Raw genomic sequence first — 12,443 nt, forward strand, 5'->3', positions numbered from 1 at the left:
GAAGCTACTCAATGGACGTCAGATTGTGGTGCTGACGAGTAGATTCCAGCCTCTGCTGCAGATGAACGGCAGTCAGCCTGGGTGCATGAACCAAGCACCTGCTGCGGACGCCCATACGCAGCAACACCCGCTAAACGGTCGTTGAGGAGACACTGTTGGTAGCGCCTTGACTCATCTGGGTGGTCAGTGGGTCAACTGTTGCAGGTCTAATCACCCGTACACACCTCTACAGCAGTCGTCCACCCCTGTCATCGACGACCCGTGGTGCACCGTAGTCGCCCCGTCGCCGGTTTTTGGTAGCACTAGTTTGCCATGGATGACATTCATTAACCAAGACGGCACTCGAACAGTTTACAAACTTAGCCGTTTCAGAAATACTCCCGCCCTTGGCCCGGAAGCCAATGGTCAAATACTTTCGGATGTCAGATAAACCGCTCCATTTCCACACTACGACAGCGGCTGAGCTATTGTCTGCACCCCCCCGAAAAGACACTATATACCCTCCACTGCTAGTTCTGCCACATGCCGTCTGTGAGTGGTTATTGCATGTTGACATCGAATACAGGCGGTGGTCACATGAATGTGACTGTACTGTGTATAAAATTGTTTATCGTAGTTACAGCATCATTGATTTCATGAAGAAGTCAAAATGAAAAGCCGTGCCGGGTAGCCGTGCGGTCTAGGGCGCCTTGCCACGATTCGCGCTGCTCCCACTGTCGGAGGTTCGAGTCTTCCCTCGGGCATGGGTGTGTGTGTGTTGTCCTCAGCGTAATTTAGTTTAAGTTGGATTAAGTAGTGTGTAAGCCTAGGGACCGATGACCTTAGCAGTTTGGTCCCATAGAACTTACCACAAATTTCCAGTTTTCAATATGAAAATATTATAAGGAGTTGAATATCCTTTCCTAAAACGCATTTGCTCTTCAGTAACCAGGCCCCACTTATAGAGTCTGTTGTGCATAACCGTGGCGTACAATATCTGAGGTGTATAAATTAGTTTGCTCCCATGAAGTATTCTTATAGAGTAATAATACCCGTGCAATCTTCCTGTTTTGACGATAGTCTGTGCGGCAAACACAGATTAAAAATATGAAGTTACATGAACTACTAAGGATGCCCAACCTTCTATTCATAATTTTCATCTCGCCAGCCCTATTTACGTTAAATACATGTCTGAATATCATTGTCACCACAGTTTTAACACACCATAGTAGAGGAAATAATTCTGTGAATCATGTAAATTGTATTAAACATTTGTCGTATTTCTGTGGAACAACAGTTCAAGGAGCTAGCCCGCTATTCGCCACACGAGTGTGGGCGAGAGGTCTTGAGGCTGTACCCGACCCGACCAGTAAGCGTTAATTCTGGTCGCAGTACCAAACACGTGTGATTCGCGTCCATGTTTTGTGGTGTTTCATAGTATTTCTTTGTCCACATTAAAATGCACACATATGCTGTAATATCTGTAACTTTTTGCTGTAGTTGACAATGAATTCCTTCACATTTCCGGCGATTCATAAATTGAAAAAAAAAAGCGAAATGCGCGTATGCTTTGCTGGCTGGGAGGTCCAGTCCGGAAGTTCGGCCGCCAAGTGCAAGTCGACGCCACACTGGACAACCTGCGTGCTAGTAGAAGTGGGATGAAGTGATGATGAGGGCAGCACAACACCCAGTCCACGAGCCGAGAAAATCTCCAATCCGTCCAAGAATCTAGCCCGGGCCCAGCTGCATGGGAGGCAAGCACTTTACCACTCCGCTAAGCAGGCTGACATTTATAAATTAATTCAACGTAAATACATTCAAATTTGAAATATTTGGTTTTACATTTGCATACGTACATACAAAATCAGTTTCGTGGTCGACACCAGCGCTGTTGACCAGGATGTCGACTCCATTGAGGTTTTCCCTAATCCACTTGAAAGCTGAGAGGATGCTTTCTTCTTTTCCTACGTCTCCTTGAATAGCGTACAGTTTGCCCGGCGACCCCTTCACTTCAAGAGCCTAAGCAAAAACAGAAATAATGCTTTTAAGTTCTTCATAAGGTAATAATGTCAAAGCTATGCGAAACACGACACTGGTATGTTGCTCTAACACAGGATGGTTAGACAAGTTGTTTCATGTACGGCGCAGCCGCTGGTCCGTTTTGTGGGAATCAGTACCACTGTAGGCAGTTTGCAGCTGTGCGACTCTTCGGCCCTTTATGCGGGCAGTGTGCCATGTACCGTATCGGTTTTAACGAGGGAGGAGCGGCCTTTGTAAGAAGAATGGGAAAATCTTTGTCCCGTTTAACTCTTCATACTTGTGTGACAGTGGCCACTGCTACACACACAGCTGTGCACGAATTCAGAGACCTGAAAAAGTAACCATAGCGTCCGTTGATCAATTCACACACTGCTAAGGCGAATGTCGAGTGGAAGAATGATTTTCGGTACACCTCTGTATTAGTTCTAATTTCTCGAATTTGCTCGTCGTGGTCATAATGCGAGATGTATATGGCAGGAGGAAATATGTTCTCCGACTCATCCTGGTACGCGCTTTCTCGAAATTTCATCAGTAAACCTCTCAGTGAGCCACGACGCCTCTCTTGTTTGCCAAAGGGGTTGGTTAAGCATCCTGGGAACTCTCTCGCGCCGAATATACGATCCCCTGACGAAACGCGCTGTTCTTGGTTGGATCTCCTCTGTCAGTCCTACCTTGTGAGGACCCTATATTGATGAACATTACTTAAGAATGGCTCGAAGAAGCGCCTTAAAAGGCACTTCCTTAGCGGATAAGTTATATTTTCTTGAGATTCTTCAAATGGTTCAAAAGGCTCTAAGCACTATGGGACTTAACATCTGAGTTCATCAGTCACCTAGACTTAGAATTACTTAAACCTAACTAACCTAAGGACACCATACACATCCATGCCCGAGGCAGGATTCGAACCTGCGACCATTGCAGCAGCGCGGTTCCGTAAGATTCTTCAAATGAATCTCTGACATCTGCTTTTCCTACTATTTATTTTATGCGATCATTCCACCAAACGGCGCTCCGGATAATTAGTCCTAGATATCTTACGGCACATACTGCTTTCAGCAGTTTCTCATCAATAGTAGTGACTTTCTTTTCCTATGCATGCGCAATATGTTACATTTTACGTTCAGGGTCAACTGCCAGAGACTGCACCATTGATCAACCCTCTGCAGAAAATTCTGCAGAACCTTCTGACCTTGCTTCTTTCTTATAGACAAGTGCATCATCTGCAAACAGTCTTAAAAGAGCATCCCACGATTTCTGCAAGATCATGAACACATTGTAAACAGTAACGGTACAATGAACGCTACAATTTTGAAGATCCTATTGAGTTACATCTAGAGCATTTACATTACGTTCAAACCTGTGCGTGGTGAGCAATTAGTGCAACGCGAATTATTGAAACATTTCTTTTCCGCCAAGCCATGACTTCTGATAGGGGAACACGAGCAGTATACTGCAACCTTTTTTCGTAGATCTAATGACTGATGAAAAGACAGTTATTACAAGCAGGTCAAAAGCACACGCCACCAGTGCTTTTTTTTTTTTTTTTTTTTTTTTTTGACAGAATATTTTGACGATAGGAAATTTCTTCCCGACAGCGGCCTGCCTACTTGTTCGTTGATTCCCGCTTAGCGTCGTAGTTATACACGTCAGATAACGCATTTGTACTTATCGTGTAATTGAAAGGGTCGGCTGAAAAAAGTGTTAACCCACAAGAGTGCAATTTCAGGTATGCTGTTTTAACAGTTTGTTTACACTTAAAGACAAGACGTATATACCATAAGACAAAGCAAGAAATGATGCGGACAATGCTTCCTACCACTACATAGTGAAGTACTTGTTACCAGAAAGTACTGCATTTCAAGAACACAACAGCTTATACTATCAAGCTAATTTTAACTTTTACTATACTTAACTGAGAGTAATTTCTTTCGCCGACACCTTCAACACGTACTATTTGACCATCAGTATGAAAACAATAGTTTATAAGAGTAAAAAATGAAAAAAATGCATTGAAGTCACTTTCAAGAACAGAAAGACAATTCGTCAGAAACAATTATAAACTGATGGCCACAGTGTAATGAAATCACAAAAATAAGGATAATGTACAAGAATATGCACTCGAACAAAGTACGTGACACGGCGTAGTAGTAGAGGATATACTATTTTTTTAAAATAGAACACGTGTGGAATATACAAAATGGATTTTTCGCTTAAAGCAATTGTGTCGCGATTTACGGCATGTTAAATTCGCTCCCATTCCGATGTGTTTGCCTGTCACCCAGTCACCCAGAGTTCGCCACGCTCGGGCTGCGAGAAGCCTTGGGCAGAGAGGGAGGCAGTCCGTGAAGAGCTACGGCCAGTAAGGGAGCAACTGATATGGTTTGAGTAGTATGCGAAGGGTTGCGATTCACCTGGCCAACACTGCAGCAGTGTGGTCGAATCAAGACCTGCGAGGCGGTCGGTGTGGCCGAGCGGTTCTAGGCGCTACAGTCTGGAACCGCGCGACCGCTACGGTCGCAGGTTCGAATCCTGCCTCGGGCATGGGTGTGTGTGATGTCCTTAGGTTAGTTAGGTTTAAGTAGTTCTAAGTTCTAGGGCACTGATGACCTCAGATGTTAAGTCCCATAGTGCTCAGAGCCATTTGAACCAAGGCCTGCGATAGCAGCCAACGAATCTTATTACAAATTCTCGGACATCGGTTCCTGTTCCGAGTGGGTGGAGGTTATGCGTCTGGTGTCCAGGGCAGGTCGAGCTGACTATTCCCAAATGGAAGCTACACAAGTGGATGCTACCTGTGGTATGCGCTCTTGAGTGGCGGTGCGCCAGAGGAGTGTCATGCTGGTAGTGCTTGACGAAAGCATAGGTTGTGCCGTCGCTTGCATGCTGGTTATGACTGAAGTTGAAGCAGTGCTGACGGTTGGAGGGTTCCGTGATTTCCTTCTCGTTATTGTCAGTGGATGCGTTGCAAGGCCTAACTGTGTTTGGCTGAAATGTGTTTCAGTTATTGAAGATTTATGTGAATTAGTTCTTGGACTGTGTTCTTGTATTATTGTCGAGATGTGCCTAAATGGATGGTCTTTTAGGAGTACCTAGTCGGTTGGCCTAGTGTTTGGGTTTGCTGAACCTATATATATGCATCCTTCTGTATTGTTTAGTTAATTGACGGAATTAATATTAGCTTTAGCTCTTTTTGGCAGTTCTCATTTGTATTTTATTTGTAAATTGTCATCTGAACTGGTGCCTAGCTAGTCTATTACATTATTATCCCTTATAGCTTGTATAGCTACTTAGGCAAAGTCTTCTTGATGTATCTTGTGTTCTCCTGTTCTTGCAAAGCTGACTCTATTTTAAGGGCCAGAAATTTTGCTGGGCTGGCGTTTTATGTTGTAGGTCAAGTTCATGGGTATTTGTTGCATTTAAGTGCAAGTAATATGCCCTTTTGTTTTTATTATGCTCATTTGCTTTGATTTCCTGGCTTCTGTTATTAATAAGCTAGGTAAGTGTGCTGTCTGAGAGTTTCTCGACGTAATAACTGCTTCATTGATTCACGCACGTCGTGTCAGATAATGTCATGGAAACTGCACAATATTTCAACGAAATAGCTGCTCGTCATCTTCAGGTGCTTACTGAGGCTGTTTTTTTTTCTTCATTGTGATTTCATTCCGCTGTCCCATATGGGCAGGGGGGGGGGGGCGGGAGGGACGGCAGCGACACAATCTGCTGCTCTTCAGCCGAGGGACATTACAGATATGAAAGAAGATGAAACGATGTATATAGAAAAGGCGATAAAAAGGGGAACACACATAATATTGGGGGGAGGCCATGGGGATTAAAATACACCCTTACGCAGAGACTCATGGAGAGAGACAGTTAATGAAAAGGGCACAAAGATAAAAACACTGTTTGTGAAGTGCATAGGATTTAGAATGCACCGAAGTCACAAGCAGAAGGTAAAAGTTGGCCACAGTATTAAAAATCTGCCTCAGAATGACGGCACTATTAAAACCACTGCACGAGGCAGAACCACAGTGGGGATCGTCAGGAATGGAGAAGACCTCAGAGCGGTGGGAAGCAAAATAATTAGCCTTATTGAGGTTGTCAGAGGAGGGGCAGTCGTCGAGGAGAAGGGGGTAATGCGGGACGGGATGGCTACCAGTAATGTGGTGGAAGGCAGACGAATACTTAGAGTTGACAGGATGGATGGTGTTGAGTCATGTACATATCTGATGCCAGTCCTGGCTTTTCTTTGCTGTTAAGAGGTTACGTACATGTTGTCATAATTACTGGTGGCAGAGGAGTGTAACCCGGCCGTGGGTGTGGAGGAAGGATGGCAAGGCCTGTGGGATTCATGGAGAAGAACAGCCTGTGGAAAAAGAGTAGGGCAGTGAGGGTAGATAAGTTTGATAGGAACATAGGCCTCTGCAGCATCAGTGACGGTCTTCTGGAGGAAGGACAAGGCATGGGTGATGTCAGTGGGACGTTGAAACGTGAGTGGCTTTCGACCTGGGAGGCAATGGATGCCTGGTAGGCATCCCAGTCGGCTCGGCAGTAGTCATGGATGGACTTCAGAGGAGCAGCAGGGTAGGGGGCAGGAGGTGGGTGATGGACTGAGGAGATGGTGAGAAGGGCTGGGAGATGGTCACTACCAGTGGGGTCTAGGACATCTGTGACCAAGGAGGTTGGGGGAAGCAAGGATGACATGGGGGTGGAGTTACTTTTGGGTGCACTGTGGGAGAAGAATAAGGTTACCTTGAAGGGTAGCGAGGATCTGATGGCATCGCCAAAGGGTGGCAGGGTCGCAGCTGTGGATGTCGAGGTCTGTGGCAACCACAGAGGCGGAGAAGGTGCATAGGAGATGATTCACTGGGGAGAGGAGCTGCTAGATGGACATAGACAGTGGCACAGGTGATGGTGAAAGAGGGAAAAAAGGCACTGAGGATGAGGTTTTCAGTTGGAGCATTGGCAGGGCTTGTGGCCGGACAGGAATATGCTTGAGATGGCCAACAGTGATACCACCTTGTGCTAGGGGAAGGGGATTGTCAGTGCAGTGAAGGAGATAGGGAGAGGCGAGGACAACATGGTGAGGTTGGAGGAGGGTTTCATTAAGGATGAAGGAGTCCACCTGGTTCTGGGATATGGTATGCATGAAGGGGTATTTGCTTGCTGGGAAGAAGTGAATGCTTAGTTACAGGAGACAATACTGTTGATGTGCCAGGGTGGGTAGGGGGGAAGAGAGTGGAGGGAGGAGGAGGGAGGTTTAAATGAGGGTGTTGGGATGGGTGAAGGTGAAGTGGGCCTGGTTGTGCAAGTATGTGGTGTAGGTGTTCAAATGGAAGACAGAGCATGCAGCAAAGGAGGTCTGCTGAGGTCTGCTGTTGGGTGTGAGGGAGTTGGAGGGGTGGATGTCCTGGTGGGCAGACAGAATTTTTGGGTGGATAGGCTTATCGATGGAGCAGACAGGAATGGCATGCTCAGGGTTGGCTGGAGGGGGTTTGACCTTGCATTTGGAGGAGTAGATGCCGAGGGATTCGTCGCAGATGTTGCAGGAAGGAGGAGAAGTGAAGTTAGATTATTAAGGAAGTGGAAGGCTTTACAGTGGGTGTAGGTGGGGCTTCTTTTACAGTTTTTGGTGAGGTGATCATTGTAGAGGGGACAACATTGGCAGCAGTAGGATTGAGGAGGGGAATGGGAGAGTTCAAGGGAGTGGCGACATTTAAAAATTAGGGCTCTCTGACTGAGGAAATGATCTATGGAGGAGGCAGACTCTGTGAACATGCACATCAGGAAGGTGAGGCCTGAGCTGTTATAGATGCATGCTGATTTCCAGAGTGGGTGGGAGTTCAATTCCGCCAACACCTCTGCCACTGTAACCATGGGGCTGAGCTTTGTATCATGACAGTGAGGACTGGTGGATGATGTGGTTGGGGCCAATGGGAAGAGGAGTGGGTAAGGAAAGCTGTGAGAGACACTGTGAGCTAAAGGTGATATGGGGAAGTTTCTTCAATAGGTCAGTGTGGAAAGAGGGAGAAGGGGATTTGATAAGAATGGAGTCTCTGTGAGGGATAAACCCAACAATGGGGGCACTGGGGATATAGTTGCAGATTTCTAGTGTGAGTTTGCAGGCATTGAGGAATTGGGGTCAGGGTTGGAAAGGGTGAATGTATGCAGAGTGTGGGCTGGGGATGTGGCAGGAGTGTTGGTGTCCATGGGGAGATCAGAAGGAAGAGGTCTGGGCAGTGGTTTCTTGGAGGAGAGGGTGGAGGTGAGGTCAGCTGTCAGTCATTTGGGTTTTTTTTAAGGGGGTGGCCTGGGAGGAGGGGTGAAGGACTGTTTGAAGTGGGAGTTGAAGGGAGGCAGGGCCCTCATGTGAGGTGGAGACACTTTGGAGGGAGGGTGGATGCTCTGTGGTGGCGACTGTGCTGAGCAGAAAGTGACATGGAACTTGTGGCATCATAGCAGGGCGAGTGGAGAGTGGGGCAAAGTCGTCCTGATGGGTGAAAGTGGCGGGAGTGGGGGCAGGAGCATGAGCAGATGCAGGATGAAGAGCAGGAGTAGGGGCAGGGTCAGATAGGAGATGGAGGAGGAAGAGACTGGGACGAGGGAAGGTGGAGCAGAGCAGGGAAGCCCAAAGGAGGTACTGCAGGAGGGGAGTTGTAAATGATTGTGGTGGTGGGGTTATCCATGGTGGAGTGTGGGGTCTAATGGCGACAGAGAGAGAACGAAGACGGGGTCAGTGAGGAGATAGGCACAAGAACACAGGGCGGCGGCGGCGGCGGCGGCGACAGACGCACTGCACCTGTAACACCCTACCCCTATATACTGGGCACCTGTAGCGACATCATCTGGGAATGAAGCATACTTATACCTTTTTACAAGTTGCACTGTAGCCAACAGAAGTATGGGAAATACATCGTACGATATTTTTTACGAATTTTAAATTGATCATGTGAGTCCCTCTGCATGATGATTAACGTTTGATGAAGCCGGATTACACTCGGCAGGTAAACATCACAAATGCTTGCGTGACGTCTCTGTAAGCTTCCCCCAGGTTAGGTAGTCACTTCCCCTGATTCCAAACTGGGTGGTAACCGTCGTCAAACATCTGAAAACGGTTGTCTTTTCTTGCTGGTGGAAGTAAGTCACTTAGAATTCCGGTATACTGCTCGGTATATGCGAGGTGTAGGATGTTTCACTCTCGTCTCCAGCACCACGACGTCTCCGCCATCGGATTGCATGTGAACAGCTGCTACCGCGTCGTGAACCTCCGCCCGCGCATCAGGATTGTACTGTACCAGGCGAACAACCCACCACTCTCTGTGCCAGACAGCTGACATTCAGACTGGCAAAAGTTGTCCTATCCTTCTCAAAAGGACTGGGTGCTTAAATATCGCTGAGATAAATACCAGCATGTTGAACAATATGCTTGATGTCATCCTTCTTGCAAACTGAATGGTTGTGAGATGGGTTTTCGAAACATCCTGGAAAGGCTGACACAATGAGCAATAACAAAATATCTGCCTACTGACCGCCACATCCCAAACGTGTATAAGACTGTAGACCTAGGTTTCCCAGAGAATATAGCCCTATAGAAGCGTTCCTATTACGTCCCGCCCAATTAGCGGACTGATGCTTTGAGAACTCAAATGGAAATCCCTGGAGGGAAGACGATGTTCTTTCCGAGGAACACTATTGAAAACCAGCATTTGAAGCTGACCGCAGAAGGATTCCACCGTCACCAGCGTACCTTTCGTACAAGGACCACGAAGATAAGATACGAGAAAGCGCTCATAGGTAGGAAAAATAGGTAGTCTTTTTCCCTCGCTCCATTTGCAAATTGAGTAGGAAAGGGAACTACTAGTAGTGGTACACTGTACGATGGCTTGTGATGTAAATGTAAATTTAGTGTACCTATTAAGATGTCAGTCCATCCACTTAGAGGCACACAAAATTCACCTAAAAACGTTCTCTCTTATTTATCGAGAAAACAAAAGGCAGAACTTCTGCAACTGATTGTCTCTCTGTGGAAACTTTCGTATTAGCCCCAAATTTTTCTCATCACGAGATGTATGTGAGATGTTGTAATATGTTTGCGAACAGTACTTACAAGGAACAGTACCGAGTCACCCCTCAACACACCTTTCGCCAAATTATCGCTTATCTGCCGTATTCTCACGAATCTTCCAGTATTTGATATATAGCATTTGAATCTACCTGATTTCGACAAGAAAGAGATATCCCTCGCCAAGTTATAGACCTCTGCTAATTCTTTAAATCCTATCACGGCCCGACAGCACTGTTCCGTTAGCCAGAAGGCTGACAGAGAGCTATCACGATGGTAATAATAGTACACTAAGGTACACGAGGAAATTCGCAACCATGCAGAATATTCACGGACCGTACAAGGAAATTCAGAAGCATAATATCCACAATTCATCGATATCGAATGACGTCTATAAATTATCCCTCTGTACACGTCCTAATCTCCTTCATCATGTTCTTGTCATTATTACACCAGAAATACGACAGTGTCGTGGTGTTCAAGTATTAGTTGGCTGCACAGTCTTTTACTCTGTCTCACTCTCTCTCTCCTCGTCACTTGTAAAGCTACAAACTATAAAAACTTCGCTAGCATTACATGGTAGAGAACTCAATAAGACTTTACCTCGTTTCTCGCTTCCAGTATATCGATAAACAAATACCGTCCGTATGCTGAAATCGACCATACGTGGTAATCCCATTAAATAAACATGTATTGGTCTGCTGGAGCAGGCGACCAGTGATCGAAATCGCTTCCACAGACCCGTGTAAAGTTTTGTTGCCTGTACTGGAGGAAGACCATATCGATTACCAGCCACAGGGGTAGGGTCCTTGCATTGTTGTTGTTTCATAAGCTGTTTGATACATATTGCTGTATCACATCGATGCAGTGTTTGGCTGCAACTGTATATATATACATACATTTTTGTTTTTCTACCATAATTTTGAGGTCTGTGTAAGGTGCTAAACTGGCATTAACATGTTTCGATCTATTGGCTCTCACAGAAGGCTGGACATAGCACGATGTAAACTATTGTGCTCCCACAACACACAGGATGGTTGAAATAAAAGACATAGGCGATGTTTCTTATTGAGAAAAATGTGGAAGACATGCTTGGTTGGTTGGCTGGATTAAAAGAGGGGGAAAGGGACCAAACTACGAGTTCATCAGTCCCTTGTTCCGCATAAAACAATGCCAAAAGTCTGAGAATCTACATCTACATCTACATCCATACTCCGCAATCCACCCGACGGTGTGTGGCGGAGGGTACCTTGAGTACCTCTATCGGTTCTCCCTTCTAATCCAGTCTCGTATTGTTCGTGGAAAGAAGGATTGTCGGTATGCCTCTGTGTGGGTTCTAATCTCTCTGATCTTATCCTCATGGTCTCTTCGCGAGATATACGTAGGAGGGAGCAATATACTGCTTGACTCTTCGGTGAAGGTATGTTCTCGAAACTTTAACAAAAGCCTGTACCGAGCTACTGAGCGTCTCTCCTGCAGAGTCCTCCACTGGAGTTTATCTATCATCTCCGTAACGCTTTCACGATTACTAAATGATCCTGTAACGAAGCGCGCTGCTCTCCGTTGGATCTTCTCTATCTCTTCTATCAACCCTATCTGGTACGGATCCCACACTGCCGAGCAGTATTCAGGCAGTGGGCGAACAAGCGTACTGTAACCTACTTCCTTTGTTTTCGGATTGCATTTCCTTAGGATTCTTCCAATGAATCTCAGTCTGGCATCTGCTTTACCGACGATCAACTTTATATGATCATTCCATTTTAAATCACTCCTAATGCGTACTCCAAGATAATTTATGGAATTAACTGCTTCCAGTTGCTGACCTGCCATTTTGTAGCTAAATGATAAGGGATCTATTTTTCTATGTATTCGCAGCACATTACACTTGTCTACATTGAGATTCAATTGCCATTCCCTGCACCATGCGTCAATTCGCTGCAGATCCTCCTGCATTTCAGTACAATTTTCCGTTGTTACAACCTCTCGATACACCACAGCATCATCTGCAAAAAGCCTCAGTGAACTTCCGATGTCATCCACCAGGTCATTTATATATATTGTGAATATCAACGGTCCTATGACACTCCCCTGCGGCACACCTGAAATCACTCTTACTTCGGAAGACTTCTCTCCATTGAGAATGACATGCTGCGTTCTGTTATCTAGGAACTCCTCAATCCAATCACACAAATGGTCTGCTAGTCCATATGCTCTTACTTTGTTCATTAAACGACTGTGGGGAACTGTATCGAACGCCTTGCGGAAGTCAAGAAACACGGCATCCACCTGTGAACCCGTGTCTATGGCCCTCTGAGTCTCGTGGACGAATAGCGCGAGCTGGGTTTCACACGACCGTCTTTTTCGA

At 46.0% G+C, this 12,443-nt stretch overlaps 1 protein-coding gene across 2 annotated transcripts in view; it reads right to left on the minus strand.

Moving 5' to 3' along the window:
- The window catches only part of LOC126457077 (dehydrogenase/reductase SDR family member 11-like), a 156,897-nt gene that overhangs the window by 34,458 nt on the left and 109,996 nt on the right, over positions 1–12,443 (minus strand). The window contains exon 2 of one of the 2 annotated variants that reach the window (XM_050093078.1): positions 1,836–1,998. The exons of the other annotated variant lie outside the window; for it this stretch is intronic. Within the exon in view, the coding sequence (XP_049949035.1) occupies positions 1,836–1,998 (163 nt within the window). The remainder of the gene's footprint in view (positions 1–1,835; positions 1,999–12,443) is intronic. 2 annotated transcript variants of the gene reach the window in all.

Source organism: Schistocerca serialis, chromosome 2 (genome assembly GCF_023864345.2).
Source record: "Schistocerca serialis cubense isolate TAMUIC-IGC-003099 chromosome 2, iqSchSeri2.2, whole genome shotgun sequence".
NCBI classification, from domain to species: Eukaryota; Metazoa; Arthropoda; class Insecta; order Orthoptera; family Acrididae; genus Schistocerca; species Schistocerca serialis.